This window comes from Elephantulus edwardii, unplaced genomic scaffold, assembly GCF_000299155.1.
Source record: "Elephantulus edwardii isolate Elephantulus edwardi_28Jun2011 unplaced genomic scaffold, EleEdw1.0 scaffold00195, whole genome shotgun sequence".
NCBI lineage: Eukaryota > Metazoa > Chordata > Mammalia > Macroscelidea > Macroscelididae > Elephantulus > Elephantulus edwardii.
The window spans coordinates 2127533-2143369 of record NW_006399945.1 but is presented as its reverse complement, the minus strand read 5'-3'; the positions used below and the strand labels follow the sequence as shown (position 1 = coordinate 2143369).

The window sequence follows — 15837 nt, the reverse complement described above, 5'->3', positions numbered from 1 at the left end:
TTACCCTGTTGGAGAAGTTTTTGGATGTGCATAGGGATTTGAGTCTTAGAAGATCCCATTCATCTACGTTATCTTCTCCTGGTTGTAGGTTGAAAATTACTCATTGTCATCCATCCAGAGTCAGGTAATATAATTCTAGATACTTTTAAGGAAGCACTAGTGGTTAGAAGCTACACTTCAATCCCAGAGATACACAGTTCTCCACCTGCTGCTCTGTGGGAGAAGCTCAGTCTCCTTCTCTGCAATTTACTGCTTCTGAAAACCTGCTGAAGAGTCAGCAGTGGGTCTGTTCTGACTCAGTGGCCCAACAACAACAATAACCCAGGTGCAAGGCAAAGAATTCTTGCATAAGTAAACTAATAGTTGTTAGGAGTCTATTGGCATAGTGGGGTCCCCTGTGTCAGAGTTGCTTCACCTCACGGACCTCACCAGGGGAGCATCTTTATCCTGTCCCTTTGCTCCACCATAATGTGTTCATGTCAAAGATGAGGACACAAAATATGGATCTTTTACTGGATTAGAAAGTTCTGAAATAAAAATAATTTTTAAGGCTTGCTAAAAATTTCCTTTCCACTCACTCAGCCTCTGCACTTAGATACCTCCATGAAAACAGGATCATCCACCGCGATCTAAAGCCAGAAAACATCGTCCTGCAGCAAGGAGAACAGAGGGTGAGTCTCCCTCCTGGCACCAAAGCCCCGAGATGCTCTGGTAGAGTAGCAGCACACTTGACGTGTCTTTATATATTTGTGTTTCCTTTCATGAAGCACTGCCTCTTTGGTAGTGCTTTTTGTCGATTGAGGCAAGTTTGAATGGCTTTCATTGTTAAAAGCCCAAGTTGCAGGATTCTGATAAGGGCAGTGTTTATCTTCCAACCTTCATCTCCCCTTCTGCATCCCCCCCCCAACTCTTGGGACTGGAGTTTCTTGGAAACAGACTTTTTGTTTTCCATTTATTTCAGAGTCCTAACATTTTTAAAATCAGTAGACTTTTTAAAAAAAGAGCTGTTTTAGATTTGTTTAAAAATTGACCAGCAAGTCAGCATTCCTGTCTGCTCCATCTCATTCCCTTCCTTCCTGCAGCCTTTTCCCCTAAGCTACTTCAGGTACTAACATCTTGTCTTGGTGCGATACTCTTCTTACAATTGATGCCCCAACAATGATGTGGGGTTATACAACTGATGATCCAATAATGATGTGCTGTTATTATTAACTAAAGTCCTTCATTGACATTAGAGTCTACTCTTTGTACAGGTCTACGGGTTTTGACAAATGTATACTACTGTGTGCATGCCATTACCAGATCATGTGTAGTAGCTTTACTACCCTCTGCCCACCTCCAAATCCCTGGCAACCATTGGATTTTTACTATCGTTTTGCCCTTTCCAAACTTTGTAGCTTTTTCAGATGGGCTTCTTTCCCTTAGCAATCTGTGTTTGATTTTCTTCCTTCTTGCTTTGTAGCATGATAACACATTTCCTTGTATTGCCAAATAGTACTATGTAATACGGATGTTTGTTTATCCACTCCAGAGCCTCAGCTTCTCATGCTAAAAGGTTACTGGGTATCTTGGCTCTAGATGTGGCTGAGAAGAGGCCTTTTGGGCTGGCTCTGTCCACCTGGCAGATCCCATTAACTGAGCACGTCTTCAGTGGCTTCTCTAGTTGGGTGTGGTGCTAACACCCTCATCAGCTGGCTCTGTGGTCTTTAACTTTGTTGTTTGTTCAGCTGAGCAGAGTGTAGTAACTCAACTCATGGGGCACTAATCCCTTCTGTCACCATTCTAGGCCTGACTGTGAGGATTACTCGACTCACCTTTGTTCATGCTCATTCTTGCCAGTAGTTCAAAGATTTGAGTTCTAAAGGTGTTTACTATGAAGGGATTAGCCTAGTGTTTTGTGTTACAAAATCCAGGTTAACCAGTCTTGAGGGTTGATTCATGATCTGTGAGTTTTGGGCTTCCTCTCATTATTGGTAGCAAAACACTTGTCTAGCAATTTTAGTGGGTTTGGGTTTTATTTTTGCCCTAAATTAATTTTCTGTCATAATGAAGAAGAAGAATTGATGCCTTTGAGTTGTGGTGCTGGAGAAGAGTATTGAACATACTGTGGACTGACAGCAGAACAAACATGTCTGTCCTAGAGACGGTGAGACCAGATCACTCCTTGGAGGCAAGGATTTTTAAACTCCCATCTCACATACTTTGGGCATGTTGCCAGAAGGGACCAGTCTTTGGAGAAGACAAAAGGATAGTATAACTGAACACAGAACAGTATGCCTGGAACCTAGCAAAGAGGAAAAGAAGAGGTTGAGATTACTTCTTCTCAATATGATTTGACGGCTTTTGGGAACTCAGGATGTTTTCTCACCTAGGAATTCAGAAATATCCTTTGCTTCAACAGCAAACAGAATACTTGGAGAAGCATCGCATATTTTATAACTCTTAAATCTTCTCCCCTACCTTTTTGTTTTCCAGTTAATACACAAAATCATTGACCTTGGATATGCTAAAGAGCTGGATCAGGGCAGTCTTTGTACTTCCTTTGTTGGGACCCTGCAGTATCTGGTAAGAAATGGGATTTACATGGTTACTTATTAGTTTCTAATGCCTGTGTTTGTGGTATTCCTCTTTCCTGCAGTCTGGCATCTCAATCTTGCCAGCTGTATGTATACAAATTGCTGCATGCACTCAGACCCATCATCATCTCTTTTGACTGGAAGACTATCGTCATCTTCTCTGATATCAGATGGACTAGCATGCTCTTAACAGAATTCTGTAATCTTTCTGTGTTTCAGGATTACACCTGAAAGTAAAAATAGAGACTAAATCTTCAGAAGATTTAGGAGGAGGCTGAGCTGAGGCCCCGCCCAACTCTTCTCTTTCTTTACATAAGTTGTAGTCTGAATATTGGAGTTCTGCTTGAATTATTAATGGGAGAAATAATGTGATTGGGTGCAGTCAGTCTCTGAGGTGGGCATTGTATCAGGAGCTGGTGACACAGTAGTAGAATTTTGTAGCTAAGCAAGAAAGTATGTATTACTCCAATTCTCATGTAACTAGCTAAGAAACTAGTGTAACAGTGCAATGGTCTAACAGTGAGAAATGCAGGGTGTCCTAAGAATGTAAGAGGCTCTAACTAGTCTGGGACCTGAAGTATGAGCAGGTGTAAGGGTCAAGCAGGTGAAAAGGTGGTGGGATCAAGGATATAATGGAGTAGAGGAAATCCCAGGCAAAAGGATAGTGCAACTGAAAATAGAGTTATTACTGGAACCTAGCGAATAGAAACAAGAGAGTATCTTGAGTTAATGCTAAAGAGAGAATTGTACACAGAAGGAGAAATTCCAAGATGGGACATTTTTTGTTATTGAAAACAGAAAAGAATGATGTGGAAAGTGTTTAATAATAATTTTTCTTGGGGAAATAATGAGGTCACAGAGTTTGATGAGTGGAGGGAGAGGACGGAAAGAAAACTCCCAACAGTGTTCATGAATAAAACAAAATGTAAACAAATTATTGTATGCAAACCAATAAAATTTTTTTAAAAAAGAATATTTCTTAAAGTGCTTAGAAGATATGTTAAAAGATAATTGATTAAATACAGATGGTAAGAACCAATAACATTTTGATCAAATCCAAGAATTAGTTTTGCCAAAAAAAAAAAGAACAAAAGTTGAAGGACATTGACTAGCTAAGTGTAAATATCCCATTTCATTTTTGTTGTTGTTGTGTCCTGTAGAATTGGAACCCATCCAGAGTTAACAATCCAGTGGGTTTTCAGAGGCAGTCATTGCATGGGAGAAGATTGCCCATCCTTATATGTAGTTCTTAATTTTTTTTTTAAAAAAGTTAGATGTGTTTTTGAGTGCATTAATGTTTCCTGCTTATTATGTATAAGATGACCTAGGACAATGGGCATCATCAGCTTATCAGTTACACTGTGAACAAGAGGTTTCAGAGGGTGGTGACCTATGGAGGCTGGCTGAGATTTAGGGCCATTTACCCATAAAATGTGTAAGTCCTTTGAGCTGATAAGCATCCCAAAGGATGCTCAGTTGTCAGGATTCTGTGCTGTGATCAGATTGCCGGGTCAGAGTGTTCACTCACATGAAATAAAACCCCTGTCCCTAACCAGCCGCAAAATTGGCCTGACCATCCCAAAACTTCTTGTAGTTTGAACTCCCTGACCTTTCCATCTGTCACATGTCCAGCTAAACCATGTGCATCCCTGTCTCCATACCTTTGCTCATGGTGGTCTTCTCTAGAAGCCCTCCTTCTGAGGCTGTTTCTGCCCCTCGGTGCTTTGTACCCTCTTTTATCTTCTTGGCACTTTCTGCTTTGGCAGGAGTCATATATCTGGCTCTCTCCTGCCTAATTGTAAGCCCCATCCATTGTATGACCTCGCATCACTTGTTCAGGCAACTTGGTTAGTGTGTTTGTAGTATTTAATGTCTGTTCATTTGGTGTGCACAACCTCTTATTTTCTTTTGGTGTGTATAGTGTATCTCATACTTCCTCATCTATACATAGCACCTACAGTTGTGCAGAATTAAGTTTTCAATAAGTGCTTGAAAATACTGCAGCCTTCACTTCTAGAGTAATCTTAAAGCAGAGAAGGATAGATGACCTGCTCTGGTCTGCCAAAAAGTAGCCATTACGGGTCCTGACTCCTTGACCTTGATAACAGATTTCATGAGAGAACAATGAAGGGGAAAACTAAAAAGCACCATCTGGTCATCTCTTCACCCTTGAGTATGAAGATGCCATTGCCCGCCAGGGAGGGCGCTGGGAGTATGTGGGGAACAATTTGAAGGCCAGGTGTCCCTTCCTGGCGGGCTCATCGGAAGAAGGTGCAGCTCAGGTGTGTTCCTGGTGATACACCATTGCAGGCCCCAGAGCTGCTGGAGCAGCAGAAGTACACGGTGACGGTGGACTATTGGAGCTTCGGCACCCTGGCTTTTGAGTGCATTACGGGCTTCCGGCCTTTCCTCCCCAACTGGCAGCCTGTGCAATGGTGAGTGAGACCAGGGCCCACTGCCCAGGTGGGAGGTATCCAGATGAAGGTGTGTGCCCCTCTGCTTCCCTCGGATTTCTTCACTTGTCCCCTGTTCACAGGCAGGCTGGAGAGGTGTTTCCTCTGAGAGGAAAGCCTAGCATGTGGATGGGTGATTAGAGGGCCAAAAACCTGGAAAAATAGTGATTGTTCAATATTAAGTTGGATTTTTACACGCTTGGCATCTTTAGTATATTACGGAAATTATATTTGCTGTGTCCAGGTATAGTAATAAAACAATACATTTATGGACTGTTATTTCTCTATGTACAGTAGCTCTTGGTAGCACAGAGGTTAAAATGCTTGGCAGTCTAAAGTGCTTGAAAGTTGGCTGTTTTCAGAACCCTCCAGCTTCACTCCAGTAGAAAGATCGGGAAGTTGAGTTCCTTAAAGATTTATAGCCTTGGTAGCCCTCAGGGGAGGTTCTGCAGTGGGTTGGGTTGGGTTTTGATGCATTCATTGTGTTGAGTATGATATATGAACAAATAGAAATAAAATATTTATTCATAGGACAAATGAGAGACTTATGTGGAAATCTACTATTATAAATTTACTACATAAGAAAAATAAATTTTTGCTTTAGAAACATAAGAAAGTGGTTTAGAATGTATAGTAAGTAATAGTAAAAATATTTTTTTCTATATTTTATTAATTTTCATAAGCATTTACAGAGATTTTGGGTTTCCATTCATTCATTGTTGCACTATTCTCTCTACCCTCCTCCCAGTTTGTTCTTGTCCAAATGCCACAGTGCTTGTCAAAGCCAGTTCTGATTAATCTTCTTTGTCAGTGTGTCCTTTGCCATTCCCTATCACTCCTCCCTGAGAGAGACTTCACCCTGAGTCATAAGGAAAAGGGGATGGCGTATTCTCTTAGCTACTTCCTGCTGAAAAGGGACGCTGTGGGTTTCAGGGTGAAGATCTTCTCTCACTACTCTAAAGGGCCCCTTTGGCAGTAGGAAACACATAGACTATTATGGAGATTGATTTTGGAATTTAGATGCACTCTTATTGATTGTGCTTGGCCGTACGTGTTCATATCCTTGAAGATGTATCATGGGGGTGTTGCAACCTAGAAGACACAAATTTGACTAACAAGTTATAAGTACATGAGTCCAGAAATTATGGAAAAGTAAAAGAAAAGATTCTTTCATTGTTTTACAAACCCTCCCCCAGGTCCCCTCCACCATGTAGCCCTTGCTCTAGTCTCCTGTGATGACAGAAATACCTAGTTATATATCTCTTTTAAACAGTTTTCTCCCTCCTCTGTTTCAGTGCAGTATACATTATTGAACCCATCTTACTCAGTCTCTCCCCAACCCCAAGGACAGTCCCATTCTACAACAGTGGCATCATGTAATATTTGTTCTTTTGTGACTGGGATATTTCACTCAGCATAATGTTCTCCAGAGTCAACCATTTTGTTTTACTATTTGTAAAAATAGTAAAAATATTTTTAAATTAAAAAAATATAGAAATAGAACAATGAACAAATGTTTTCTACTCAGATCTTTGATATCTGAGCTAGATTATGGTGGTGCTAGCTGTGACGGCATTAACTCTGCAGTAGCTCTGAGGAGTAGGCTTGGATACCCTGACTTACAGCAGAAGCTGAGGTGTTAAAGACGGTTGCTCATGGTCAGTCTCTGAGAAGGTGGGATCTGGAGTCATACTGAAATGCGGAAACTCAGACTCATTGCTGTTGAGTCAGAACCACCTCATAGCTGACCCTCCAGTGAATTTTCCAGAGGCTGCAAACTGTTCAGAAGGTGTTTGCCTAGCTTTCTCTCAAGGAGCAGTGGTGGATTTGTACCACCAACCTGTGGGTAGGCAGCACAACTTCTTATCCTCTAGGTCAACAAAGATAAAATCTGTTCAAATCTAAAAGCCTTTACCTCTTCAGATACCAGAACACAACCTCTCATTGGATTTCTATGTATAAAAGTAACATTCTAATTTTTAACCCATTGCCACAAATGACGGCAAATGTATTTCTAAGCACGGTCATCAATTTAAAAGTTTGCGGCAATGTGTTAATTATAAAAGCAAAAGTTAAAGTTTAATTTACAAATATAGTATGTTGTTGTTGTTATGTGCCATCAAATCAATTATGATTAATAGCAACCCTATGAACCTTGGCTTTGAACTTTGCCCTATCTGGAGCAAACCTCATGGTCTCTGACGCTTGACCCCAATACCACAGTCACCATGTCAGTCCATGTCATCTGGGGTCTTCTTCTCCTGCAAAGACTCTGTACCCTTCAAAGCATAGTGTCCTTCTCTAAGAACTGGTCCCTCCTGGCAACATGGCCAAAGTGTGTGAGATAGAATTTCAAAATCCTTGCCTCCAAGAAGCAGTGTGGTTTCACCCTCTCAGCAGAAACTTTGGCAGTCCATGGTATATTCAAGACTTCTCCCGCACCAAAACAAAAGGCGTCATTTCTTCTCCTGTCATCCTTATTCATTGTCCAGCTCTCCAATGCATAACAAGCAATTGAGAAGACCATGGCCTGGACCAGGCACACCTTAGTCCCTAGACTGACACTGTTGCTTTTTGGCACTTTGGAGAGGTCCCTGACAGCAGATTTTCCCAAAGCAACTTGTTTTTTATTTCCTGACTGCTGGTGCCAAGATTCAGTCAAGATGTAATTGTTAACAACCTCAATCTCTTCTCTATCACTGTCATGTCTGTAAAACCCTATGACTTCGTTGTTGTTGTATTCCATTGAACCAGAACCAGTCCATAGCTGACCCTCCAACAGATTTTCTGAAGCAGTAAATCACACAGTCACAAAAAGAGATGGCCCATCTTTCTCTGGCAGAGCAGCTGTTGGATTTGAACCACATGCTTTTGGGTTGACAGCACAGCTTTTTACCACTAAGCCACTAGAATTCTGTTTATTAAAGAATTTTTTTTTTAATCCCATAGGAGATTATGTTTAACTGTTTTTTAAAAAATATTGTATATTCTTTAAACCTGCTAGAGGGTCCCATTGATTTGGATCTGACTCTACAGTAATGAATTGTAGGTTTTAAAAAATATTTCTGGAAATAATGGAACCATTTATTTTTTTCAAAAGACAAATGTTTGTATAAGGAGAAAAAAATTCTTTAAAACAGTGAGGTATCGTCTTTGAAATCAGTAAAGTCAAGAAGAGTAGTCTTATGTAATGACAGTCCAGTTCAATCAACACTTGTACCCAGACATTAGTAATGCAGAGAAATATGAGGCAATAGCCTTACCCTTGAGGTGGCTTGTGAAATGGCAAAATTATGCCCTCCTGTGGTGACTTTAAACCAAGCAAGGCTCATTAAGCTACATTAAAACAAAACAAAAAAAAACAAACACCCAGACCTGTTGCAGTCAAGTTGACTCCAACACATAGCAACTCTAACTACATGTTTGTTTGTTGTTATCTACTTCAGGTTGGAACCAATTCATAGCTGACTCTTCAGTGAGTTTTCATAGTCTGTAAATCACATGGGAAGAGGTTACCTTACGTTTCTCCCTTGGAGCAACTGGAGGTGTATTCCAATCACCTCCTGTACCGGTCTTGAATATTAAGAGTTTGCTCATTAACATGTAGTTACATCTCTTAGTGTATCCATCATTTAAAAAATAGCTCAAAAGTCCTTCCTACCTTTAGGTATCCAGAGAATTGTCATTTTTTATTTAAATGCCAAACTGTTTAGAACAAGGCAAGTTAAAAATAGTTGAAACTTAAAAAACCAGCAGTGTGTGAAACCAATGGCTTAGTGTTTTTGTAGTCAGTCTGTTTTCCACAGAATCTGCTTCCTAGAACCTCCCTCTTCGCTGCTAGAAAGTCTGTTGATCACTTGCAAACAAGCTTCCATGAAACCCAATACAGAGATGCTTTGTAGACTAGTTTGCCTGTCTCATCTGCTTTTTAATATTGTAAAGAAGCTTGCTTTCCTTCCCTCTATCTAATTGCAGAATTCAGGAAGATAGTACTTTCAGGTGAAATGCAGTTTGGTCTTTAAAAACCCATCATAAAGATAACTTGAAATATATTTTAGGATTAGTCTAAGCATTAAGTGTTTTATTTAATATTACTTTTTAAAAATAATCTTCCATGCACAAACCGAGTTTTCTGTGGACGATCATCCAGCTTGTAACAGTGACAGTGTCTACCAGCGCTGTAAACCATGGCCACCCACCAGCTCTCCTGGATTTCTCGTGTGCCGATGGGCATGCCGCTCCATGACAGTAAGAAGTATCTAAGGCTAAAGCATTTGTCGATTGACTTTTTCAAGTGTCTTTGGAGAAAATGTATTTGGCCATTCAGACACAGTAGAACCCCAGACTTAAGAGTTGGGTTAAGCTCTGCCATGCTCTAGTTGTGTTTGTGGGCAAATTACCTCATCTTGAGTTCCTTAAGAGACTAAACTTCGGTTCGAATCCACCAGATGCTCTGCTGGAGAAGGAGGAACAATCTCCTCCTATACCAGTCAGATCTGATTTGATGGTACACACACACACACACACACACACACACAAAAAGTAAGGAAATAAATTTAAAAAAAAATTTAAAAAGACTAAACTTAATGCCTACTATGTAGAAATAATAATGCAAATAAATGGATATTAGGCACAAAAGACAATATTATAACGAAAGTCTTTTGTTATCATTACATTTTGTTAGCGTTACTCAAATGTAAGTTACTATCCTTGTCATTAGGGAACTCTGGGGGCCTAATGGATAAAGAGTTGCATTTCCACCTCCAAGGCAGGTAGTTTCCTCCACCAGTGGCTCCTCAGGAGAGAGGTGGGCAGTCTCCTCCCATGTAAATTACAACCTCTAAGAATTTGCTTTAGGGTCAGCAGTTAGTCAGTTCCAACTCAATAACAATGAGTTTAAAGTGGGTCTTTTTCATCCTTGTCATCAAGATTTGAAACTGATAGGTTTGGGGGGGAAATTTTTTTTTCTTTACATACAATTTCAGGTGCTTCAAGAAGTTTACCTAGTTGGAACATGTAGATGTTCATCTATCTTTATATTTGTTGTTGTAGGTATTGGGTACAGTGGAGTTGATTTTGACTCGTGGTGACCTTATGTGACAGTAGGATTCCCCATATGGTTTTCAGTGCTGTAATCTTTATGGGAGCAGATTTCTAAGTCTACTCTCCCACATCATTAGAGAAAAGTCCTTTATATATTTAGTATAAATGTAATATGTAATTTTGGCTTGCAAGTCTTCATTTTCTCCTCTTATCAAAAGACAGGCATTCTATGTGGAATATAAAGCTAACAAAAACCTAATAATGAAATACAAAGTCACCAGTACAGTCTGCAAAACTTTGTGTAAAAGATGGTTAATGATGGTACCAAACACTATTCAGAATCTTAGTCAAGCAGTATTGACCTTTCTCAAACTCAAAAAGAAACAGTCCTATTAGGATGTTAGAAAATAAATGATAATTATTTCAGAATATGAAATGCTGATTTTTTTCTTAGTCTTTGTTATTTTTTCCTCTTCAAAATCCATTCATTCTGGTTCTAAAAGGAAAAAAAAATAAAGGCTAAGGTGTGTCTGAATGGGGAAAAAATCCATTCATTCTGGCTCTATGAACACTTCTTTGTGATATATGAGCAGAAATGCTGATCTTCATATTGCCTCCTGTGCAGTTGTAAAGTACTACATTGTAAATGTAAAATCAATGTCCACCACTAAGTGAGTCAAGTGTTCTGATGAAGATTCTTAAACACAGGAAGGTAGTCATTCTTATTTCTGTTTTACAGGCATTCCAGAGTCCGGCAGAAGAGTGAGATGGACATAGTTGTCAGTGAAGACTTGAGTGGAGCAGTCAAGTTTTCCAGCTCTTTACCCTACCCCAATAATCTTAATAGGTAAGACACAATGGCATTATGTCCTCCTGACTTTTCTCCCTTTTATAATAATAAAAAGGTCAATGATATGCAATATATCTTCAAACAAACGATAGGCGTCTTGTAAGCATTTAACATAATTCATTTCAGTCTTAAGCTTAGACTGGATTGCAGTTCCTCATACCCATCTCCATCTAGAAATCCTTTTTTTTCCAAACTTACATTGTCCTGTTTTCTAATCCTTCCTTTGGTAAACTTAAATTACCATTTATCTGTATCATTTATTAACCTTCATAGTTTCTACTTTATATTTGAAAAAGAACATGAAGTTTTACAAAGAGTTTTTCTCTTCTTTTTGAGGGTAAGAAATCAAACTTTATTTCGCTTTGCACATCTGACCTGGCTGTGTTATGGTCAACAAATACACCTTTGTAGTATGATTGGATGACCTTACAATTTAGTTGTGGAGCCAGCATACAGACAAATAATACCAGAATCAGATACTAGAAAAGAAAGCTACAAATTAATCACCCACAGTTGACTAGCACAAGGCATAATCACTATGAATACTTAAAGGAAGGGAAGAAAAGTTATTTGACCTTGAGTTGTATAGTATTACTATTTGAATGGAGATGTCTTGAAAGGAAAGATGTACGGGACAGGAAGAATGTAGATTAATGAAGAAGGGGGAAGAACGTTCAAAGGCAAAAGATTGGTTTGAGCAACAGCATATTTGAAATAGTGAGTAACAATATTGGCCTGAATAAAGGTTTGATGGAGGAGTGGTGAGAGGTACATCTGGGGGACAGGCTGTGGAGGACCTTGAAGCCAGGGTAAGGGGTTTAAACTTGGCTGTTAGGCCCACTGAGAGCATTTGAGGCAGCAGCTAAAAATCAGGCTGACAGCCTGGAGTCTAGTCCATGAGCGGGGATGACTTAGCAGGAGGGTGGAACATATAATGACCACCTAAAAAGGTGATCATATAGTCATTTTGTTATGCAGCAAGTTAGAGATCAATCTGCTGACCCCAGTGGTTGAGAAATCTTGGACTTGGGAGCTACTTCTGCAGGTCCAAGAATGAGATGATAAGCACCTAAGTAATTTGGGGAAAATATAGGTATAGGCAGTCTCTTGAGTATGAACATACAACTTAAGTACAAGGCATGGTTATGAGCCATTCCCCATAAAAACTATTATATTGAAAATTCAAGATACATACAGTGGATTTGAATTATAAGCTAGTGCTACTTTGCAACACACCTGAAAACATTATCAGAAAGGTTCAATATGTTCCATGTACTGTCATTTGATTACCTGACATGGCTATGGACAGTGCCTCACTGTTGCAACTTATGTATGAATTTGATTTAAAGACAGACTTAAGAAGAGAGCTCATAGTAGGCTGGGACTGCCTTAATTTAACTTTTTTTCTTTCCAGTAGGCCCATTTTTTCCAGTCATTTATTGTCTTCCATCTATATGGTAGGAAGGTCACACTTATACGTTCCCACATTAAGGCAACCTGCGATTGGCATTTTGATGTGTCCCACTAGCCTCTGTTCCTCTGCTTCTTCCTGGCACAGTGAACTGGCCCAGCGACTAGAGAAGTGGCTGCAGTTGATGTTAATGTGGCACCCCCGACAGAGAGGCACAGATCCAGTGTATGGGCCCAATGGCTGCTTCAAGGCCCTGGACGACATCTTAAACTTGAAGGTGATCATGTTAACCTTGAAGCTACAAGGTCAGGTCTCAAGAGAGAAACAAAATACTCTTATGAGAAAGAAAGTCACAGGAAGGCAAATCAGATCCAGATGACCTCAACTCATTGCTGTTGAGTAGGAACCAACTCATAGCTGAGCCTCCCCAGCTGCTGTACAGAGACTGTAAATTGCATGGGAGATTTCCTGTCTTTCTCCTTTAGAGCAGCAGATGGATTTAAACTGTCTTTAAGTTCACAGCACAACTCCTTGCCCAGTAGGCCACCAAAGCTCCCTGTCTGACCTAGAGGGGACATGAGGGCCTCTTTCTATGTATGTAAGAAGATGACAGCACAGCAGTGCTCATTGACATTGATCTGTAGGTTTGTAACTATGGATAAACAGGAATCTTGAAAAAATAATATGTGAGCCATAGCATCCATTTCCCTTCCTAAATTCTTTGCTTTGTGTGGGGTGGGTAAATGTTGAGAGTAGGATAGGGCCTAGGCAAACACAGGGGCATTTCTGTTGTTGTGTCTGTATGGTTAATCTTGACTCCTAGAGACAGTATAGGGCAGAGTAAAGTGGCACATGGGATTTCCAAAGTGGTGTTCTTGTTGGGAGCATATCTCTAGGTCTTCTTCTCTGAGGATCTATCTGATAGTGGCTTTGAACCACTGACCTTTTGGTTAGCAGACAGATGTGTGTTATTCCACTAGTGCCCAACGACAGATTTTTTTTCCCCAGTAACACTTGGCTTGTGTTGCAGCTGGTTCATATCTTGAACATGGTCACAGGCACCATTCATACTTACCCAGTGACAGAAGATGAGAGTCTGCAGAGCTTGAAGGCTAGAATCCAGCAGGACACAGGGATCCCCGAAGAGGACCAGGAGCTGCTGCAGGAAGCGGGTCTGGCATTGATCCCTGACAAGCCTGCAACACAGTGCATTTCAGACTGCAAGGTGAGCCCCTGGCTTCTTGCAAACGGCAATACATTTCCCCTGGTTTTCTTCCAAGGGAACTGATCATTCGTTCAGATTTCAACCCTGTTTTATGAAGCAGTCATTCAATTATACCATGCAATAACATCTTTGATTTTAAAGCTGGAATTGAGGCCCCTTTTGTGGTCTAATAGGATACATTAATCACTACCTGCTGCACTTGTTACTTCCAGGTCACTTAGTGTGCCTTTCTTTGCCTTTGTTGCCAAATTATGCTTTATGCTTTGGAATCAATCAAAATTATTCATACTGTATCTTTTTTGTATAGTATGGTGTTAAGCAACCAAAGCAATATAAGACATGTCCCTACTCAGAGATAGTTTATAAATTGTGAGGTAACGTTAACATAACAAAACAATCATTGAGTAAGGAAATAGCACAGTGAACTTTTAAATTACATCAAGACAATCATAGAATAATATGAGATGTATATAATAGCTTTAAATTAAGTTATGTTTTCAAATAATGAAGAAGACCTCATTACACAATGGTCAACCACTCAGCTTATAACCAGATGGTTGGAGGTTCAAGCTCACCAGCCTCTCCTCAGAAGGAAGGTAACAGCACTGTATTTCTGTGAAGATTACAGCCTTGGAAACTGTTTGATGCAATTCAGCCCTATTTTATGGACACTGAGTCAGAACTGATTCAATGACAGCAGATTTTGATTCAAGTTAACAAGTGTTGTGTTGTGGTGAGTCTGAACCAACCCATAGCTGACCCTCCAGCAGGTTTTCAGAAGCACTAAATCACCATCTTTCTTGCAATAATAATAAACAGTAGTGAAGGAAAAAGAGTAATGGGTCAGCTGAGGCCATTAAGAAATGCTTCATAGGCGCTTAGTATTTATTAGCCAAAGATTGTGTTGTCAGGGAAGAGTCAGTAATGCTCTGAAATCTCTTCATTATGCGTTGGGAAAAGGAAGGACTGGATCAGTGTCATCTCATTTTGTTCTTGTCCCTTTGCAGCTCAATGAGGGCCGCACACTGGACATGGACCTTGTTTTCCTGTTTGACAACAGTAAACTCACCTATGAGACGCAGATCTCCCCTCGGCCTCAACCTGAAAGTGTCAGCTGTATCCGTAAGGACATCACTGAGCTTCACACATGTGACCGATCACAATGCTGGGACCAGGCAGAAGGGAAAGAGAACTGCCTTGGAGGGAGGGAGGATCCACATCAGGGAAATGAGTTTGCACTGCTCTCAGGGCAGCCTAGGAAAGGCATGACGCTGTTGTTAGGTGCCATCACGTTGACTAAAGCTCATATCCACCTTATGAGCAGCAGGTCTGCTTCTGCCCTATTAGCGCCATCCCCACCATCTCTGATGTGCCTGAGCCCGTAGTTACAGCACTGTGTCAGCCCATCCTGTTGAGATTCTTCCTCCTTCCATTGACCCTCCACCTTTTCTAACATCATGTCCTTTTCCAAGGACTGACCCCTCCTAACAACAGGCCCAAAGTAGCCTAGCCAAAAAAGCAAATGAAATCTTCAATTTCAACCTTGTAAGTAGGGCTTGAAACAGAACAGACGGTGCTGTCCCTGAACTGGAGTAATTTGACTATTTTGGTTTTTAAAAATCTTTGATAATTATAAAATGCATATAATAAAAAAGAGCAAGCAATACAAAAGAGTACACAATGAGAAATATCTGTACTCTCGCAGATTCCCCAGTCAGTGAGCGTTTCTTCCAGGGACATGTCTGTTTTTAAATTCTTGTGTCACCTTCCAGAAGTATTCTTTGGACTTATAAACATCCTTGGAGAGGGTTGTCATGCTTGGCAGGATAGAGGGACAGCACAAAAGAGGAAGACCGTGGATGAGATGGATTGATTCAGTGACTGGGGTAATGGGAGTAGGTATGTCAGAGACAGTAAGATTAACACAGGCTAGAGCAGGTTTTAGGGCTGTTGTACATAGGGTCGCTATGAGTCGCAAGTGACTTGACAGTACATAACTACAAGCAAATGCTTAGTATTCCTTCTAGAGATTTATATAGAATATATAGTATTGTTGTTATGTACCATCAAGTCAGAACTGACTCATAGCTGACCCTCCAGCAGGTTTTCAGAGGCAGCTGAGTCACAATGGAAGAGATTGCCTATCTTTTTCTTGTGGAGCCACTGGTGGATTTGAATTGCGTGTCTTAGTATTTATGATGTTTACTGTTTTGTGCTGCCTGTTCATTTTACCATATATACCCACTCTTCACTTATCTATGTGGATTGGTTCTAAAGAC

The 15837-nt window shown here is 40.3% G+C and overlaps 1 protein-coding gene across 3 annotated transcripts in view; it reads left to right on the top strand.

Moving 5' to 3' along the window:
• IKBKB (inhibitor of kappa light polypeptide gene enhancer in B-cells, kinase beta) overlaps nt 1-15837 on the top strand; it is a 71112-nt gene that overhangs the window by 37154 nt on the left and 18121 nt on the right. For all 3 annotated transcript variants that reach the window (XM_006896988.1, XM_006896989.1, XM_006896987.1), the window contains 7 exons: nt 583-671; nt 2476-2565; nt 4887-5011; nt 10812-10919; nt 12481-12610; nt 13364-13558; nt 14566-14680. In XM_006896988.1, the coding sequence (XP_006897050.1) occupies nt 583-671; nt 2476-2565; nt 4887-5011; nt 10812-10919; nt 12481-12610; nt 13364-13558; nt 14566-14680 (852 nt within the window). The remainder of the gene's footprint in view (nt 1-582; nt 672-2475; nt 2566-4886; nt 5012-10811; nt 10920-12480; nt 12611-13363; nt 13559-14565; nt 14681-15837) is intronic.